At 40.9% G+C, this 20,435-nt stretch overlaps 1 protein-coding gene across 9 annotated transcripts in view; it reads right to left on the reverse strand.

The window, feature by feature from the left end:
- The window catches only part of LOC117460604 (protein MTSS 1-like), a 50,544-nt gene that overhangs the window by 27,218 nt on the left and 2,891 nt on the right, over positions 1-20,435 (reverse strand). For all 9 annotated transcript variants that reach the window (XM_034102146.1, XM_034102149.1, XM_034102150.1 and 6 more), the window contains one exon: positions 14,944-15,017. In XM_034102146.1, the coding sequence (XP_033958037.1) occupies positions 14,944-15,017 (74 nt within the window). The remainder of the gene's footprint in view (positions 1-14,943; positions 15,018-20,435) is intronic.

Raw genomic sequence — 20,435 nt, forward strand, 5'->3', positions numbered from 1 at the left:
ATTTCAAAGTTTCAGAGTTAGATAGTTCGCTTGCTATTTGTATTAACAAATGCAATGCAGAAGTTCCACGAGGAGGGAAAAAGGCAACGAGCTATAATACTTCCAACCTGATTAGTCACCTGAAACATCGCCATCGCTACGATGGTGTGTTAACAGCGTACGAAGACGCCTGCGCTGCTAAACTAGCGGCGAATCCAAAGCCAGCTGCAAAGGCACCGGGGCTTTTACCTATCGACGAGGCTTTTGAAAAAGGCAAGAACTTTATTTGGGAAAAGAAATATGGTCACTTTGAAGAGTCAAAACTGTTCTTGGCTTTGTTTTGTTCATAGTAGTAATGCTCATGTCATTTGCTCACTACTAGCCTTTTTTGTACCACCAGGTGTGCAAAAACTACAGGTACATTTAATATATATATATATATTATATTATTATCGGTTATCGGTATTGGTCTTGAGAAGCAGGAAGTTATCGGTATCGGTTTCAAAAAACCAATATCGTGCATCCCTAATTATGATAACAAGAATGCAAAGCTCTCATCAAACTAAATGCTGCCATCCCTTTCCCTATATAGCAAACGCTGTGGTGTGCCATGTGAATGACTTCTCATCATGCACATTTGTAAACATTTGGTCCTTATTTAAAATGAAAAATGCTATTTTCATTTGCACAATACATCATCATTAACGCTATAGACATGTTGCATCTGAGATAATTCACTAGGACAGCAATATAAGCAATACATAACATGTCTTGGGGTGCCTACATCAAAATATTCAGATACAAATGTCTCTTTTAGATGTTTTTGAGTCTACTATTGGACCACAATGTAGTGAGTATAGCTTTAGTAAAGGAACACAGTCTTTAGTCCGTCATTAAAAAAGGCATTTGGCACTTCTACCTAGAGACAAAGTGTTGAGCAGAGGAGAACTTTAGGAAGTGTGATTTCTAGTATTCACATGCTTTGCGAGATCATTTGTCCAACAGGAAAGTACCAGCGTGGTCTCTCCACAGAAATCCCAAGCTAGCAAACTGTCTCCAGGCAGACTTGACATGGTAATGTATGCTAACTGGCTTACTGTGCGTTTACAGTGTCATATACAAACTGCACATGCATCAGCTGCAGATTGTAATGCAAATTAAGGTCATGGAGGATTTTCACCCCTCCCCTTTTAATTGACTGTATTGCTTTGATTTTTTCTGTTGAGCTTTTCTCTGTCTGATGTAGCTGTTCTCCATTGTACACTCAGTATAGTTGTATGTCTTTCAGGTTTCATTCTGTAGTGGCCTAGTCTTCTGTTCCCACCCCTCGTCTCTGATGTCTCTGTGAATGTAGTGCCATAATGTTAATCCAGTCTATAAGCAGTCGGACAGTTCAATGAACGGCCAGAGACGGGACACAAATAAATGCTCGTAGAGAAGAGGAGAATGTCCGATGGGAGAGAATATAATGGAAGTAACGTACACATATATAATGGCCAACATCCCTCTTTTAATAACAAAAAAAAAGGATGCGCTGTACCCATTGTTCCCCAAATAAAGCAGCAGGAAGTTAACATCTGATCAAGGTCTTCAGAGCTGCATGTCACATCTTGAATCTCAGGTGGAATGATGAATGTTGGCAAAATGCACACTCCCTAGTATGACTGTATACAAATAGTGATACCCAGGCCAATAATGTTAAGCAACATCTATGACAAATGGACCGTTTGACAACAAAAATCAGCACAGGTGTCAATAAAAGTTGATCTCATCGAATGCTGTCTGAACAGTTAACCTCTAAAACATCAGCATTGTTAATAGAGCTGGCAAAATGGGTCTTCATCCCCTCGTAGCCAGTGGCTGCATACTGTTCTACACGGCATGTAACAGATCAATAGCAGCTATAAGTCTGCTGCCCAGAATCCAACCAATTAAAGCCCCCAAAGAGGGGTTTTAAGCACGTCATCAGATGACCAGAGAGAGAGAATGACAGAGAGACAGAGAGGGAGAATAGGAGCAAAAGGATAGATTACTCTTGAGCCCACTCTTGCTTTTTTCCGGGCTTTAGTGCCCCACTTTCTCTCTAATCTTCCTTTCTGGTCTGACACACATTTCACCGACAGATACAGAAAGGATGTATAGCACTTCAACCAATGAACTCAATTCATTGCTTTTTGGGTAATAGTTAAGCCATACTTGGCTCTGCAGAACTGAGAAGCAGTCCCAATGATAACAGTAATTAAAACAAGCAAACCAACCTTAAGGCTAATGTTAAGGTACTTTTCAAAAATCGTATTGAGACACTGTTGGTTCAGAAGTACAGACCAGTGTGACATCAGCATATGGTGAGAACGTGCAAATAGTCTGATGTCGCAGTTAATCATTTGCAGTGAAAAGGATAGAGGTTCATATTTCCACCGCAATAACTAAACGAAATAACAACTGAATGAACTGAGTCATGGGGTCTGAGTCACATTAGTCTTTAATGTAAGAGTAAAAAGCCAAAGCTGCCTGCATCAGCCACACATTCAGTTTGAAACCCAATTCTGGATTTCTTTACATCGCCAACATGGCAGAGATATTCAAGTGAGGTATCAGGTGCAAATATCTACCACAAAGGGGTCCAAGGTATGAGCTGAATGAAACAAATATAACCTTTGAAAAATTCTGGCAAAAGTGTCCGCTTCCCATTGGTGGCGTACCCCATCATGCAATACACCGGACGGGTCCCTGCTTCTTTGCTTGCCATTTCAAACAATAATCCAATATGGTGGCCTCCACCAATGGTCAGGTTATCTGGAATGAAAGTGACTTTCAAATCTGTAATAAAATGATGAAATTCTGGTTGTTGAGGGTAAATCCCATCTGAAACACAATTTAGACAAGCCATTCTGCTACTCATCCAGAGTAACACGCTTTTCTCTAACACATTTCTGTCAGCAGTCTGTTGTTAAATTGTCAGACACATAAAATCTATGGAGATCAGGTTCTAGCCGTACTTGCCACCTTCCACACAGCGTATCCCAAATATCTAAACACGTTTGGCTTCTCACCTTCTGCACTTAGTGTGTGAATGTGCCAGTGACCTTCCTTTTCCCTGTAGGCAGAGTGACTGGGAGGCCTCCAGTCTGGAAGATACTGGTGATAATTTAGACCAGACACACACTGGAGAGACTGAACTGTTTGTCAGTACAACACAACACTGCCTTGTTTGCAATAATGACCACCAGATTACATCTACCATGTGTGTGTCTGCGCCTTTGCATGCCTGCATGCGTTTGAACGGCTGTGCTTGTGTAAGAGCCCTCTATACTGTCAAAGAGTTAGGGGACATTCTCCACCCTCCCTGATGTCACCCCATATCCATCTACCCGCCCAACACACACACAAATACATCATTCATTCTGAGTGTTTTATGAAGTGTCTATGGGACGATAGGGAACAATCCAGACACTGAGAGCTCACCGAGTCAACTCGCTGAACTGAGTAACTTGAATGGACTTAACCAAACCATTACTTATCCATCTATCAACCAATACAATGGCAGTACTATCTCACACACTCCGACATAAACTCACACCATTTGAATCTTTTGAAAGAGAGGCAAGCTCCATCAGCACATTTTACAACACATTCACTGAATTCATTTAGATTAAAAGTAATGCAAACAGGAGTATAAGATGAATATCCTGCACAGTTTAAGGTCACCTATCTTGATTTTAAAATAATAAAGAAGACTAAAAAGCTGTTCCGGTGACTGACTGGGAAGGACTGAATCACCTTCGATAGTGACGTTGAAGCAGATGGCTAAGCCGCCCAGCTACACTACAACAAGCTGATGATGGTATCCCACTGTGTGTGCATGCATGTTTTTATCTTTGAGTATCTATGCAAATGTGTAACTGTTGCAGTCTATTCTCAAGTACAAATCATTAAATACTGGATACTCTGAGCACACAGCCATACCTCCTATTATTGTTACTTCCTAATGCCCTTTATCCCTCCATCCATCCTTTCACTCTCTCCTTGGTGAGATTCAACTGAGCAGAAAGTTCCTGATGATAAACAAAAAGGAAGTTTGGTGTTGCTCTCACAAAATGTCTGTTCATGCACCTGGTCTCAACAGCAGGGTCTCTGACAGGAGGTGACCGTGTGCAAAGGAGAGGAGGAGGTGGAGAAAGAGAGGGAACAAAGTCAGGAACAACTAAGGTTAGAGATGAAGGAAGAGAAAGATGACAGCATACAGGCAATTTCAAATTATTTTTGAATACTTTTCAATGGGCAAACGGGAAACAAGTTACATGCTATTCATTTGTTGTCACTGAAGGGACTGCTTACATTTAAAATCACTGCATATTGAGCCAAAGTATTCAGACAAAGTTCTTCTGATTATGTGGGATTATTCCTCTGTAGACAGTGCTGGTACTCTAACCAGGAGTACGGGAGGGCAGAGCTCTGACTGTAAGCGTTACCATCTCTATGAAACCCAGTGAGAGTCTATAAGAGTGTGTGCATGGTATAGAACAAAAGCAGACTGTGTTGGGCTACAGCCTGCCTGGCTGCTGGGATGTGGTCGTGTGTTAATGTGTTCAGTGTTAACTTTTCCAGACAGAGAAACCTAGAATTAACACACAGTGACAACATTTACATTTGTGAGCTAGACACTAATGCTAAACAAATTAGTACGTGCACTCACAGTCCACAGATGGATCCAATTACACACAAACACTCACAACACTTGTGTGTGTTTGAAGAAACGTGTGTCCAGGCTAGCTTGGTTGCGCACAGTTTCTCAGGAACACAGTCACATAGGACGGAGAAGATGTCATCAGCCCAGGTTTTAACCTTAATAAAGTGGTGAACGTTTAGTGAAATCAACTGAGATGGAATTGTCGAACAAGAAATGAATAGGGTAAGCAGGTGCACACAACCAACATGAACTTGGCTCCCTACTGTTGTTTTTATTTACATGTACAATACCTGAAACATCTTTTGCAAGGCCACCAATTTCAGTTTTCGTATTAACCAAAGAGGAGACAACAGAAACCACTGAAATCAAATAGAAGTCTGAAAGAAAATGTCACTCAAAAGGATTAGCAATTTGGCAACTTTCTTGGTTTGAATTACACTAAACCACCTACGAAAAACAATAGTCTGAAGCTCATTTGCCGAAAGGTGTTTTGAATTTGGTTTTGCATGCATGTCAGATGTTCCAAATCCCAAGCACACTGGTCTAACCGGGTTTATGTTTAAACACAAACAGCGCTAACACCCACAGACACTTGTGTGGACACACATTGCATGCAAGCATAGTCAATTGCACGGAGGACTCCGATCCTTTTCTGGGTCAGACATACTCAAAAGGTGATTGAACTGCTCTCTCCTGTGTCAAGCAAACACATGCATTCTCTGCCTGTTTTGAAGACAGAGTGTCCTGTGTCCTATTATCCACGCATACACAGTATAACACACACTCACAAATGTGTGTCCTCTAACTCGATGACAAGAGCACTGAATTTTACATTTCAATGGGCAGATGTTTGTAATAAACCAGATGGTTGTGGCTAAACACTTCAAAGACTGTTGTATTTTCTGTTAATGTGTTTTATAGAGCAAAGCAAATGGCAAGACTACCAAGTCTACGATGAGATGTGACAAAAGAGTTTAACAGCAGAAAGAAAGACCAGCCCTAGAAAAAGCCTGAGGAGTCTATTGTATATGAGTGTTAGAGGGCAGAGATTATTAAACATTTGAGTCTGTATAGTTGAAACTATACTAGTGTATTTATATGTGTGCATGTGCACACAAGGGTGTGCAAGCTTGAATTAGTCTGTGAGTCTATTTGTGACCTTGTGTATTTGACCCATTAACCGATTTAACTGCTGGTTCCAGTGATCTGTAAGATTCCCAGGGTATGGTCAGGGTGAGAGAACAGAGGCTGGATTGAGTATGGAGCTGGTCCAGGGGATGGGATCTAGGTCTGTGCTGGACAGAGGGCAGGAAACGGGCACACCCAGGCTGGTCTTGGACTGAAACTGGAAACGGGGACAGAGCCCTGTCACAGAGGGCATTGAGACAGTGGGCTAGTTCAGGATCTAAAGAGACCAAGCCATGGACTGAGAGGGGAAGAGAGGAAAGGGCCTGATTTTTGGGCTGTATGGGGCTCTGTCCATGGCACAGCAAACAGAGCCGGCTTAGAGAAATGAGCAAAATACAGACTGAATAAGACTGATGTCTGTTCCACAAAAGTCTCAAGTTCAGAGCATTCTAGTTTTGGATTTGAATGCCAATGTGGCTGTGATCACTTAACCGACATCTATACTTTTGTCTTGGAGGCATTCAAGTAACAGTAAATCTGCATCCAGGTGACATTTGGAGGATCATCAAGTGTTCCTGTGAGCAGCTCAAAAGAAACAAGTGTTTTACTTTCTAATTTCAGTCTGGATTAATTTGAACTAAAATAGGCTGTGCTAGTTCACAGTAATTATGGCTCAGCGTCACTCAGTAAAAGGGGATGAGAAAGAGGGAACAGAGACCTCATTACACACACACACACACACACACACACACACACACACACACACACACACACACACACACACACACACACACACACACACACACACACACACACACACACACACACACACACACACACACACACACACACACACACACACACACACACACACACACACACACACACACACACACACACACACACACACACACACACACACACACACACACACACACACACACACACACACACACACACACACACACACACACACACACACACACGTACTCCCATAGAACTAATTCAGACTCAAAGATAACATAAATCTACAGTTTGTAGTTCATGTGTACACCGACTGCTAATCCTATATCTTAATACACTCAATCATCAACTACCTGAATTTAAAAGTTAAAAAGGAAGATATAATGTGAATATGTTATCCATGGCTTTAATAGTAACAGGCATAGATAATAGACAACAGTTGTGACAGCTTCTACCCTGCATTAACTGAGGCACCAAGTGCATTACCAGATGACTTCAAATAGCAGAAGGTAAATCTATAGAGACATCTTTACTGCCCCACTTACCCCTAACATCGGTAAACACAGCATGGACAACTATGTATACAATATGTTTGTATCGCTATTCTGTAGTTGATCTTTTTTCAGTTTCAGAGACATGTTGGGGTAAAACGGATACAAAAGTACACTGCAGATAGTTCAACATGTAGAACCAACACAACTCTAAATTGGAAGTTATTTCCGTGTGCTGAACTCATTGTAGGCACACCGGGGCCTCAGTGGAACTAAGCTATTCCATAAGGAGGGGAGCCATTGGAGTAAATGGGAGAGGTTATACAATGGGCTGAAGCTAGGCAGTGCATCAAGGTCAGAAGTATGTAGCACAGCAATTTTTTCTCAAAGCAACCTGGAAAATATTGGGCAATGAGAGAACTTGCCAAAATCATCTCAACCTGTCTTGATCTGTGATCGAGCAAAGCAACCAGTGCTTCACTATAAGCATATCAAATCCAAACCCTCTCAATGACTACTGAGACTAATCATAAAAGTGTTATAAAGGCTTTGGGCTATAATGGGCTTTTTCAAGTCAACGTTCTGTTGGCGTTTATTTTCACCACAGGTTCAAGTGAATAAGAGGTGAGTCAAATAACAGAAAGGAAAGTGTTGTAATAAAGGAAGTATGGATTGATAACAGGACTGCCAGTGCATCATTGACAACAATAGCTGGTTTATCATACTCATAAAGGGCATAACAATAACACAGTAGACGTCTACATCAGGACAATAAGATGCCTCACTTGGAATCCTTGGGAAAACGAGGTCTATGGAGACCTTTAAGTAGCTTCTTCTTGTAGGCTACAAAGTTAAAAGTAGTTGTGCTAAAACAGCTTATTAAAAAAAGAAATGTTTAACATGATTTCAACATTACATTTTAAATACAAATGAGGAGCCATGTATTTAGCATATATTCACAATTCTAGTGATATGGAAGTGTTGAATGTGATGTAATGCTCTGTTTATGATTAATTTCTCCTGCTCATAACAATCTCAATAACGACATGGGATTCAAGTAATTATGGGCTCTAAGAACATGTTTGCACAACTCCATAACCTTTTTGAGGTCCAAATAGGTCCAACAGGCTTCTACATGCTAGCTGTGTGGCAGGTGTCCATTTCATCTCGACAGAGTCAGGCATGTTCAAGCAGACTCAACACTGAAGCTGCTGACAGAGCCACTGGGATTAGATTATACACACACACATAGACATGGTAACATACTGTATAAGAACACACACAAATACTCACTCTACATGCACAGACGGTGTCCTGACAGCTGGCAGCCAACGTGCGACACAGGCTTGGTTATTTTTACATGATCTGTGTGAACAAACTATTATGCTATGGTTGTGGTGAGAAATAGGGTGTTGCATTAATTGTATGTGAACGATTTTTATACATTCAATAAAGCAAGAACAGTGGCTTTCAGGGTCAGACTCAAGGGTTTAAATATTGGTCAAAGGAAGCCTCTAACAAGACGTATATGTATTTAGTATCGTAAAACTTGCTCCGTCTCCCAAGAAAAGGCAGAGTCTGGTAACCTTAATAAGGTCAACATATTCCTTTCCTTCAAAGTTTACAGCCACTGAGAATATTTTCTTATGTATTATTAATCCTTCTGTTTTTAGTTCAAAATATGTAATTCTTGCAAAGGGTCGAAATTGCATTTGTGTGTTATTTTTAACATCTGCTCTCCTTATTTGCTCTCCTTGTATCGAATGACTTCATCTCCATATGCAGCCTAGTGGCCGTCAGCTGTTACTTTGAGTGCAAGCAAAATCACTTTTGCACTCACTTGCTGAATGGAATAACACAAATAGGTAGCACTGTTCTACTGTTATGAACACAAAAGCTAAAAAAAGATGATTACGCAGGCACAGAAACAGACCCAGACACACACCCATTATACCCAGAAGGAAACTATGACGGAAGAATAAATTGATACAAATCAGAGGGAAAGAGGGGATCTACATGGATAATGAAATGGCGCTTGGTGAAACAAGAGAACGGATTATTCCTCTGCCTCCTCTGTTCTTCTGCGTCTGTTCTCTCCCTGTCACTCTCTTCATGGACTCAAAAGGCCTTTGTCTCATTCTTCACCAATGACTCGTGCAGTTTCATGGTTTCAGAGGGCGAAAATATAGTTGAGACTTTCTGGTTTTGTCTTAGCCTACAGCTGAAAAAGAGCTGAACTGAAGATTACAAAATATCAAGTCATGTTCAACGTTACCAGCATGGCCTTACGCAATAATTGTACAAAATCTTAAGTGTGTTTGTTGGAAAGCAGAAGTACTTAATGAAAAGTATGCAGCATGTACTTTTCTTCTACTTAAAGTTGCAGCCTGTACTTCAATAGATCCATCATTAATTGTTTTCTACACTGCATCGTAACCGAGCATGGGACATGGTGGAAAGAAATGGTTGTATTTTAGAAACAGCATGATTCTCTGAAAACATCTGAGCTCTCATGCAGAAAAACAACTTGTTGGATTTTAGAGGGCTCCCCACACGGCTACTTATAAACAGCCACATTTGGGAAGGTGATAAAAAAGTAAGGAGATTATGGACCGAATGTGATCTGAAGCAATGTGAGCCATTCTGCTCATTTAACTTCATAACATTAACTAATCAAGTTGAACTAATCCAGTGCTTCAAGCATGTCTTTATTTTGTCCCTTCTAATTTAATCATTATTGCGTGCACCACAACTAAAGCTATTGTTAAGGATATGCTCCAACTCTTCTTAATAATGGTTAAGAAAAGGTAAATTAGTCACTTTGAACTTTTTCCATTTTGAAATTGAACGCGATGCAGAGAAGTCGTGAGAGGCTGGAACAAGAATAGTGTTGTGTTTAAATCATAGGAGCTTCCACTGAAAGCTTATTGAGTTTGGAGATAACTAAATATTGGAGCATCACATTTCTCCCCTACGGCCATTTCGTTGACACCTCTTGGTAACTGCTTATGTATCAGTCTCTTGGACATTGTTCAATGTGGCCTGATCACTTGTATCAAGTCAGACCCAAAACATGTTTAATCATTAACGTTGATGTGGCACACATGAGTTTAAATCAAATAGACCCATTAGAGCAAACACGGTCACACTGCTCTCAGCACTCTGCGGGTGCGTGGTGTGAGTGTGTTAGTGCCATCAGAAAATGAATACAGGCGTGTGTCTGATGTAACGTTGTTTAGATGTGTGTGCTGGTTCAAGGTTAAAACTAACTAGAACTGTGAGAAAAAGACAAGGGGTCAAAGTGTAATGAAGGTCAATGAAAAGGCGATCCATGGAAAAAGAGAGAAGGAAAGTCTGCAATAAGTGACAAAATAAGAGAGAAGTAAGATCTTATTGTGACCGACAAACAATATATTTTTATATTATTTTTTTATTAAATTATTGAACGAGTGAAAACAATTATTGTGAAGACGGCGAACTAACAACATTTTAGATGTGATATAAGCTTCTGTCATGGGTCAACGATTAAGAAAAAGTAAGGTCAACACATTGTAAACACAACTAGTCTCTCGCAAATGTTTTACATTGAGTTTATAAGGTCATTTATTGTTTTTTTCCCATTTATCCGTGTTTATGTTAGTTTCCTGCTTCACAGCACAAACACAATTCAGCGGTTTGGAGCTGGTGTGTATGGTAAACTTTCATAATGATTAACCAGTGTTAAAAGTGAACTCAGGTCACTTCTTAGAAACTTGTTGTGGGAGAATCGGGGCTTCAGACCATACTGAAAAATGCTCTGGTCCATTTTGAAAGTACATGGACTAGCCAACGCTAAGCTGTCCATACTCTGCACCTACGGCTAAAACAAACAAGTGGGTGAATATATGTCCACAGGGATATGACTCGGGAAACAAAGGGAAAAGGGCAGTGTTATTTTACAAATGGAATCCGTATGAAATAGTACAACCCTGATAGAATAAACTTGAAAAATAAAAACTATGCAGACACATTGAGCTGAAGTTCAAAACACATCTGGAATACAAGTATAAACGAGAGGCAGCTTCAATGTACTTCATCAGACTGAGACTACAAAGCAAGTGAGCCCTTTGTGCACAGAGAAGGTTCAAATCCTACAGAGCACAACCAAACAGGTGCTTTCTGCTAATCCTCTGTCCGTGTGGCTGTACATGAACATGTCTTCCAATGAGTGCAGTTCAATGTGTCGAGGTGTGTGAGCATCTTTGTTTATGAGTATATAGCTCTCCGACCATTATCATTTGAATCTATAAAAATGATCCTGTACGTATTTATATGATAGACCAACGTGTCAAACCCAGTCTGCTGTATCCGAGTTCACCATCTCTCCACTACACTGAATACTTGAGCACAACAGAGGAAAAGAAAGGCTTTGTCTGTAGAGTCTGAAGTCTTTCTTTCTTTTATTCAATCTTTCTCCACTTGGCATTCCAGTTATTTTGATTTCACTCAACTGTAAACCAATAATACAGGACTTTACTGTTACAATTCTTGACTATAGAGAGAGGCACTCGGAGAGTTTGCTAATACTCATTCTTGCATCTAAATCCTCATTCCTATTCTAACCCTTACTATACTATAATTGAGTGCTGGTCCATGTTCGTCAAAAACTGGCCCGGTGTCCAACTTTTTCTAAATCTTTCTCCTCTGTTTAGTCTTGCATCTGGTTTCCTAAATAAGTTCAAATAACTCACAAATGAAAAAACAAACAGCATGAAACATCTGATATGATGCTACAAACTAACTGGGCCGTTTCAAAACTCAGTAAAAGGTTTTTACAACACAGCCGTGGTGAGAGCATCAATGAGCATTTACTGATGTTAAAGGATGTTTTCTGTGTTAACTATGTTAATGACAGTAAATCTTTACCAAATCTACATGCGTATGTTAAAAAAAACAAAACATTTGCATTAATGTTTAGATTATATATATTTTTTTTATGTAGTTGGATTTTAGGCTATTTTACCAAAGGAAGAGTGAAAAGAGAGAAATGCTTTTGCACAATGTTTAAGGTACATTTCTTTAGCTAGATTCACTTGAATGGATGGATGAGATATGCTTCAATATGAACAACATCAAGGAGGTCTAACAGTCATTCAAACAGCCTCTCAACACTGATGTTGGTGGAAGTGGAACTATGTATTCTTGAAAGAAAGATATCAAAACAAATTGGTGAACATTCTTAAGGTAATTATAAATTCAAAGGGAAGTCTTGGGCGAATGAGTAGTTTTCCCGTTATCTCCGTGCATCTTAACAGACTGAATTTAATTACATCATTGAGAAGAGTTGAGATGGGTTGTTGTTTTGTTAACACATTGAACCTATGATGAAAATTACACAACTCCTGGTGAGGTAAACAGACAGCCACAACCAGTGTCTCAACATTTGACTTGGTTCTGGAACAAAAGCCTAACAAATCAAACACGGTTAGTGTTCTTTGATAAAACGTTCACCCACTGAATGTTTAACAAAAAAAGCCTTATAAAATGTTTTCACATATACACATTTTAACAAAGATGAACCTTCAAACATTGCAGTTGAGGATCAAGCTTTGCCTCCCTTCCTTGCAAGTGTCTTTCAAGCTTCTGATTATGCTGCTTCAGTGTTACACTAATACAAAAAGTGCTGTCACATATCAAAGTCTGCAGAGTCTAGTGATCACCCTTTATGACCATCATCACTGCCAATATCTACAAGGCAATATAACGGTAGCCGTTTTCAAAGGCGTCTGGAAGCTTTGTTCTCCTGATTAGGAGACTTGGCACCTTTTAAAACATGCACCGCCACATCTCTGGGTAACTCTTTGTTTGTGTGCCTCGCCTTATCATTATATAAGAACATTACAAGTTGGTATGCCCCCATATCAAACACCTCTGATTCACAAACACCTGCTTTCCATGGTGTTACTATGGTGATTTCTATGGTGTAGTAAACAGGTTAGGACTTGAAGACACACAGGAGGGTAAGAAGATGGAGAAAGATATAAAAAGTCTCTGGCTAATCATGATGAGTAAATGTTTTTGTTTTTCAGTCAGTACTATATCTGATCTAGACACAAAGACATGCCCATGTAGTCTTTAACATCAAAGCTCTGTGACACACAGAGAGAGAGAGAGAGAGAGAGAGAGAGAGAGAGAGAGAGAGAGAGAGAGAGAGAGAGAGAGAGAGAGAGAGAGAGAGAGAGAGGTAAGCCATTAGAAAACATACTTTGCTCTTCTGCTTTGTAGGTGAACAATACAGTAAGCTGATCTTCACAGAGTAGAGGCGGGGACCCCGGGCATGTCTAGAGGTCCATCACATGTGCATTATTGTACAGTGCGATTCAACAGAGCACTGATGAGTCGACAGTACATTACACAGATGAAGTTATTACATATTTCGTTCTTTGTCAAACATATATAATGTGCCGCTGTGTGGGCTGACCTAACCCATCCAATTATTGAAGCCTCTCGAGACCACAAACCACCGAAAACTATATTGCTAGTATCTTTAAAAATAGGTTAACTTTAGAGGTAATGAGAAAAACATTCTTTCAGTCTTACTCTCCTTTGCTTCTAGGAACTGTTTATAGGCCCTTGAGTGAGCTCAATACATCAAAACTTCAAACAAGAAAGCCAAAAACACTCACTCACCTAACACAACATAAAAAGGCCTTGCTGTGAGATCTATGTTACGTTTCCTTTAAAACAGTAGCCACAATGTGTCCTTTCTCTGGATATTTGAGCTACTTCCAAAGTAAATTAAGCTGAAGGGTACTGAACTGGTAGTTTTTTCCAAATGACAATATTTAAAATATAAATAAAAATACATGATAAAAATATGAAAACCCATTTGCATTATTACGCTGTCAAAGCATTATTAAGAAAAGGTATAAGCAAAATGAAAGGCTTACAGGTATTAGCAGTGGGGCCCTCATTAGACCCTATACAGGAGGTATATGGCTTATATAAACATTTTAGGAATGCGCAGAGATATACAACTGAAGCCTGAAGGAAAATATATCCGAGGTAATTAGGACTCATTATGGCACGATTATCATTTGGACATGTTATCCATCTGTGATAGAGATAGCAGTGTGTCAGCAACATTATAACACATTATCCTTGCCTCTATGCTGAGGAGCTCAGGTGAACAGCGAAGCCTGAGCACGACCTCATGATAAGAGCGTCATGTGATACTGCTTAGTGAAGATACAATAATGTAAAGAGAACGAGGAGGGAGCGTGATGAAAGGTGACGCAACGCTCTTCGGCTGACTGACTCGGATTCCTTTGCAGAAAACATTTGGAACGAGGGGGAGAGAGAGAATGATGACTCCCTGTACACCCCAATCTTTCTCCCCCCTCTCTCTTTGTCTCTGCAGTGAGCAAGGTGATGAATGTGTGTGCCCGTCTCAGTTCCTATTAATAGTATTAGTAGTATGGAGTGGAGACAGAGGTGTCAAAGCCAGAGAGGGATGAGAGCTCGCACTCTCTCTTCCCCTCTCTTACTGAGATGAAACCGACTCTGCAGGAGAGTCCAGATGTAGCAGAGGTGGGGGGCAGGACGCAGGGGAAGAAAGGGGGTAGAGGTCGAAGACAAAGCCAGCAGCAGAGCTTCAAACAGCATGGTGACGGATTTACTACCCATACGATAAAGCAAACAACTTCTCAGCACAGTGGGGTGAAAGACTGGACTTGCACAGTGGGGCTACACAGACAGACATACTGACACATAGGTGCCCAGACAACAGTGGGTTAACTGATTTAACCCTGGAAGCACCGTGCTACTAAGAGTGGAAATTACACAGTTTCCTTTGAGAGTTAAGGGATAGTTCTGCCGTAGAAGACCACTGTTTATACACTCAAGCCTATAAATACATGAGTTTATTCATACCTCGTGAGTTGGTAGCCAGGTCGGCCACTTTCTGAAAGGCATCGAGGAAAGCCGCCACAGCAACCACCGTCGCCCTGGAGAGAAAAGAGAGGTTTAGTATGAAAATCCCACTGACTTTACTGATGCGAAACAATTTACAATACCATGTTTTTTAATAAATAAAGCTCTACAAAAAAGGAGAAACTAATTAGCAGTAGAGCTACTTCAAATCAGTCAAAGGTTACGTGAACACAAGTGGCTGATCAACAACAGCAATGACAAACAAGTGTTGGCAAGCAACGAAAGAAATTAGATGATAAACTTATCAGATCTTCTTTGACTCGGTAGAGAGAGATAAACACCTTCTGCGCAGGCATGCACAAACTAAATGTGTACAAATGTTAGATTATGAAGCTTACATCCTGGTAATTTGAACACTTAAGTATGAATGATAGTGTCTGTATGTATTGTGAGCGTGTGAGTAAGTTCAAACTTAAACGTGCCCCGCTGTGTGAGGAATGTCTCTTTGATTACTTGGAGACGGCTGGAATCTGTCCAGGCTCAGCAGCCCTGAGCCCAGTTTGCCGCACTTACAGGTCAATGAAGGGATCAATGTGGGATCAGCCCTGTTCAGACTCAAATGGAAAAAGGGCTTATGGGAAATTCCCAACTCATACCTGCTTTTTATCGTGTGTGGTTAACCACACAGTATTCACAAATTGTAGTATAAAATAATGCTGAAGACTAAAGAAAGGTCAAGATTCGAGTGGTCATTTAAAAAAGAAGAAGTGGATGCTTGGTGAAAGATTACTCTCAGTTTTACTCATACTTGCTGGTAAACTAGCTGACTAGTTACTTTGCTAGCTGGCAACATGTTGCCTCATTGGCAGGCCAGGTGACTAGTTAACTGGCAAATACTGACTCACCTTCTCCAGAAGCAACAAGCCTCATGATTAACATCACAGGTGTGGAGATGACGCTCTTAGTGTGTGTACATGCTTTTATGCAATATCTGATCCCATGAATAGAGACAATATACCCATAAATCATGCAATCATGCAACAAAAACACAATTGTTCGGAAAATGTCCAAGGCACGTTCAGCCAGAATAAGCATGTTTGTCTAAGCTCCGTGCAAAGCTTAATTTGTTAACACCCCTTATCTTTGAAGGGCTGACAGAAAACCATCAGAACACAACCTGTGAGTTTCCATAAACACACCAGACAGGTATCTTTAACAAGGGGGAAAACACCAGCTGAGAACAGGCTGCTGGCACCTCTCAACTTTGACTTGCAGATGGATATGTAAGGTGTATTTTAACACCATTGCATATCTGTCTGTTTTCTGATATTACTGAGTATTTTTTAGCATGATCAAATATTTAAAATACCCTATGGATTCAAATTGTTCTTAGAAGATGTTCATAATGCTGAGTTGAGAAGTATTTTCTAAATCTAAACCAACTCAAGTCTGTTAAAGTTATCGGTCACTTTATGGAGTTAACATCTTAGAAGGGCCTTCTACAAAGCATGAACAAAAGGAAAAAGAGAACATAACTGGTAAACAACACTGACCCAAAACTGAATTACAGGCCTTAATATTCTTCTATATTCATTTGACAGGCAAGCCTTAGTATTAAGTAAATTAAGGAACTTCCTTTGTCACTCAAAAACTTCCTAAAATATTGGCTAATAAGTGCTGTGTTGTTGCAGAGCTGACCAGAAGATCCAAGGGTGTGTCCTGCATGTGGAAAAAGAAACATACGCGCAGGCACACACAGATTCCTTTCTATTTAAAGCCCACTGCGGCCACCAGAGCAACCTTCAACTGATATCCGTCTCCACTAATTTATACCTTATATACACTGGTCTGTGGATTTTATTTTACGTGCACTAGCAGCTGGGTCTTGTTCAGTCAAGTTTAATGTATTAATCAAAAACAGGTTTGTGTGGGAGCGTGGCCGTACAGCCTACTTTAAGTGGATCCAGTCATCGAAAGTTAAATGCGACATTGCCAAGAATTGTGAAATAATCATTATTGAAAAATCAACCAAACAAAACATTTCCGGCTCAGTTGACAGTGACTAATAATTAATATTATCAGGTATTAATTTAAGCTCAGACGGTAAGCAAAAAAGCCTCAAGATTTGTGTTGCCATTTAAATCAAAAAAAGCATTTCTGCCGCTCCGTACGGTGCTCCGAGTGCTACCATTGGCCTTAAAATCTGCACACGCCCCTGTCCGGGAGTCAAGACAAACGACTAACATATCTATTCCACAAGGCCCTGACCGAGCCAATCTAAACTCCCCAAAGACCCTGGCGTAGCTCTCCCTGACAATGATACATTCAGCACTGCTGCTCCCATCTATTCTTAGCACAAACTGAGCCTGGAATGTGACTGTAGTAAATAGGAATCATAGAAAGAGGTTGTGTTTAACACTACTTGTTTGACACATCATACAAAGACTCATGACAGAGATAAGTCCTTTGAGCATGTGTTATGCAAGTTTTTATATGTACATATGTCTGTACTGTATGTATCCGTCTATCAAACTACATAGGGGTCCTCCATGAGACAAATTAAATTGTTTAACCATAGAGCTCATACGATGAATTTGAAGTTTTTGAGGTGGTCTTTTTTCACAAAAAAACCTCAGAAGCAATAGGAGGGAGGCATAGCTCTGACACAGCTGCAACAACCATGAGCCACCAAACAGACCAAACACTCAAGTTGAAAGAGGACTGTGATTAGAAATCAGCTAGCCTATATTCCACCCTGCCCTCTTTCTTCAAAGCTGTTCTGTGCTCTCTCTCTCTCTCGGTGTGTGTGTGTGTGTGTGTGTGTGTGTGTGTGTGTGTGTGTGTGTGTGTGTGTGTGTGTGTGTGTGTGTGTGTGTGTGTGTGTGTGTGTGTGTGTGTGTGTGTGTGTGTGTGTGTGTGTGTGTGTGTGTGTGTGTGTGTGTGTGTGTGTGTGTGTGATGGCTGCTCAAAACCAGAATGGCCAGGAAAAAAAACACCATATTTGGACCAAAGAAAAATGACAGAACAGGCCCAGCACTGTAATTGGTTGATTTCCTAGTTGAGAGGGGTGCAGAGGGTCTAAATTACAGAGCAGTGTGCCTCAGGACGTCATTACACACACAGACATGCCGCTACCACTGCTGGCTAGTCACTTATCCAGGCCGTGGAGGGAAGGTGGGTGTGTGTGTATCCTTCTATGTAGCCTGGTCCCCAAGCAGATTACAGAGGTCCTTGGGTATGGGGGGTTATGCTGTAGTCTAAAGGGCTAGTTTAGCCAAGTTTAAGTGGCTGGAGAAGGTCTTTAAAGCTTTATTTGTGGGTCATAGCGAGCAAAGCCCAGATAGCACACCCTTATTAGAGCTACAGCAGCAAGGGCATTGTTATAGCCAACCATATGCCACAACCACTGCTGCCTGGAGCAGGGCGTAAGTTAAGCTTCATCAGGAAACAAGCTAGCCTAAAATATTATAATACGGTCGTCTTTCTCTGAATGACACTTAACTCTTCCTGTAAATAAGGTATTTCTCTTTTCTGGGTAGGAAGGTGGTGTATTGCCATCAAATAAGTAGGTCAAAAATGACAGGTGGAATTGTTCTTTTATTCTGGCCCAGACACACAAGAGGCTTCTCAATACTCAAATGTCCCCTCCTCGACTCCTCGACTCCTCGGTCCTCCGGTAGTGACCCGGAAATGAATTTCAGCGCGCCATTTTGAAGGACGTCTCATTTCTCTAAATGCACACCGAGGACCGAGGATCGAGGAGGCTCTCTGGAGGAGCTATAACCGAGGATACACTGATGGTTCCTCCACGGCTCCTCCGCGGATGCATTTCTGGGAGCGGTGGAGGCGTGACGCACGGCCGGACTTATCTCAGCCAATGACAGCTCTGCATGCATCCCCTGGATATTATTTTAGAAACTGCTCTCATCGCAACGCGATGTTTACAGTGAGAACAGCTGTGAGGCCCGTGCAGAAAGCAGAGCAGTGTGTAAAATATATATCACTCAGTATTACAGACCTACTCTCTTTATTTGCTTTAGTTTAGTAGATATCTACAAAGAGTCCATATTTTTCTAAAACCATTTAGTGCTTCACAATAAGATACACAATGGCTGTAGCCTGATTATGCTTTAGCAGCTGTAGGTGTGTGTGGTACAGTATGTAGGTGTGTGTTGTACAGTGTGTAGGTGTGTGTGTTGTACAGTGTGTAGGTATGTGTTGTACAGTGCGCAGATGCCGCGGACAGACGGGTCTCAGTTGGTTTGATGTCCTTACTTTTAATACTTGCAAATACAACTTTTGGCCCGTAATTTCAATTCCCCATTTCAGCGACCAGAGAGAGGGGGGGATATATCCAGTCTCTGATTGTGTTACGTTATTATGAGAGTGCTCTCATACTTTAAATTGTATATATTTATATAAATATATTTGTGTGTGTGTGTCCGCATCTGTAGCCTGTTATTGTCTCATTATACCGCACTCTCAATGAATTCAAGGTAAATATGTGGGGGAACAATGTTCAGCTGATCTAACAGAGATGATAAAATATGACAAAACACTCGACAGCTGATGCAGCTGTTGCCACGTAATAATGAACGGACGTCGCTTTAATATGACCGCTCAGAGGAGAGGAGTTCTCATTTCTTTAAACGTCTGCTGCTTCCCCTCCTCTCTCCTCGGTTCCCCTCCTCGGTCCTCCGCTCGCATCTCCTGTGGGCGGGACTAAGTCTCGAGGAGGGGAGTCGAGGAGGGGAGTCGAGGAGGGAACATTTGAGTATTGAGAAGCCTCTACAGACATCCTATTGCCAAAGAGCCAGTCATTAGCAACAAGGCCACAAATACTCCCCTGAGCTGTAGCATGGCAGGGTCACATATTTAACCCCTGAATGATGGAGACACTTGAATAACATATCACCATTAATCAGCCTTAATACTGAAACAAATGGAAGAATGGGACACTGAGTGGCCCCTGGAAAGTATTGTTGAGTCCCTGAGCCTTTATGCACCTGTCACTGACGGTCTGTCTCAGGACACGTGGACACTTAAATGGCTAGAGAACTGCCATGCATTGTTAATCAGAGAATCATTTAGACCACAGGACATCCATATTTACAGTACTTGCTGGACAATAAGCTTTTATTCCAGCTGTTATAAGGTATTTGTCTCCTGACACGTGGCCACTTAAAACCAACTAGGGGAGGTGGCTAGGATTGGCATCCATTGTTAGCAGATGACTTGGAATAATTTTGGCAGGAGGTGTGCAAATTTACAGCGGTAGAAACACAAATTAAATCAGGCTTAAGAAGACTAAATGGGGTAGAGGGACACATAATGCCCCCTGGAAAGTATTGTTAAGAGATTAGGCTTTTATGTCGACTGTCATTGCTTGTTAGTGTAAGGATAAATGGCCACTTAAAACTTATTCAACACGGAATTAACACTGACATCCAACGCAAAAGGGCATAAAATGCACAAAAATACTTGAATTCTTT

This window comes from Pseudochaenichthys georgianus, chromosome 16, assembly GCF_902827115.2.
Source record: "Pseudochaenichthys georgianus chromosome 16, fPseGeo1.2, whole genome shotgun sequence".
Taxonomy (NCBI): Eukaryota; Metazoa; Chordata; class Actinopteri; order Perciformes; family Channichthyidae; genus Pseudochaenichthys; species Pseudochaenichthys georgianus.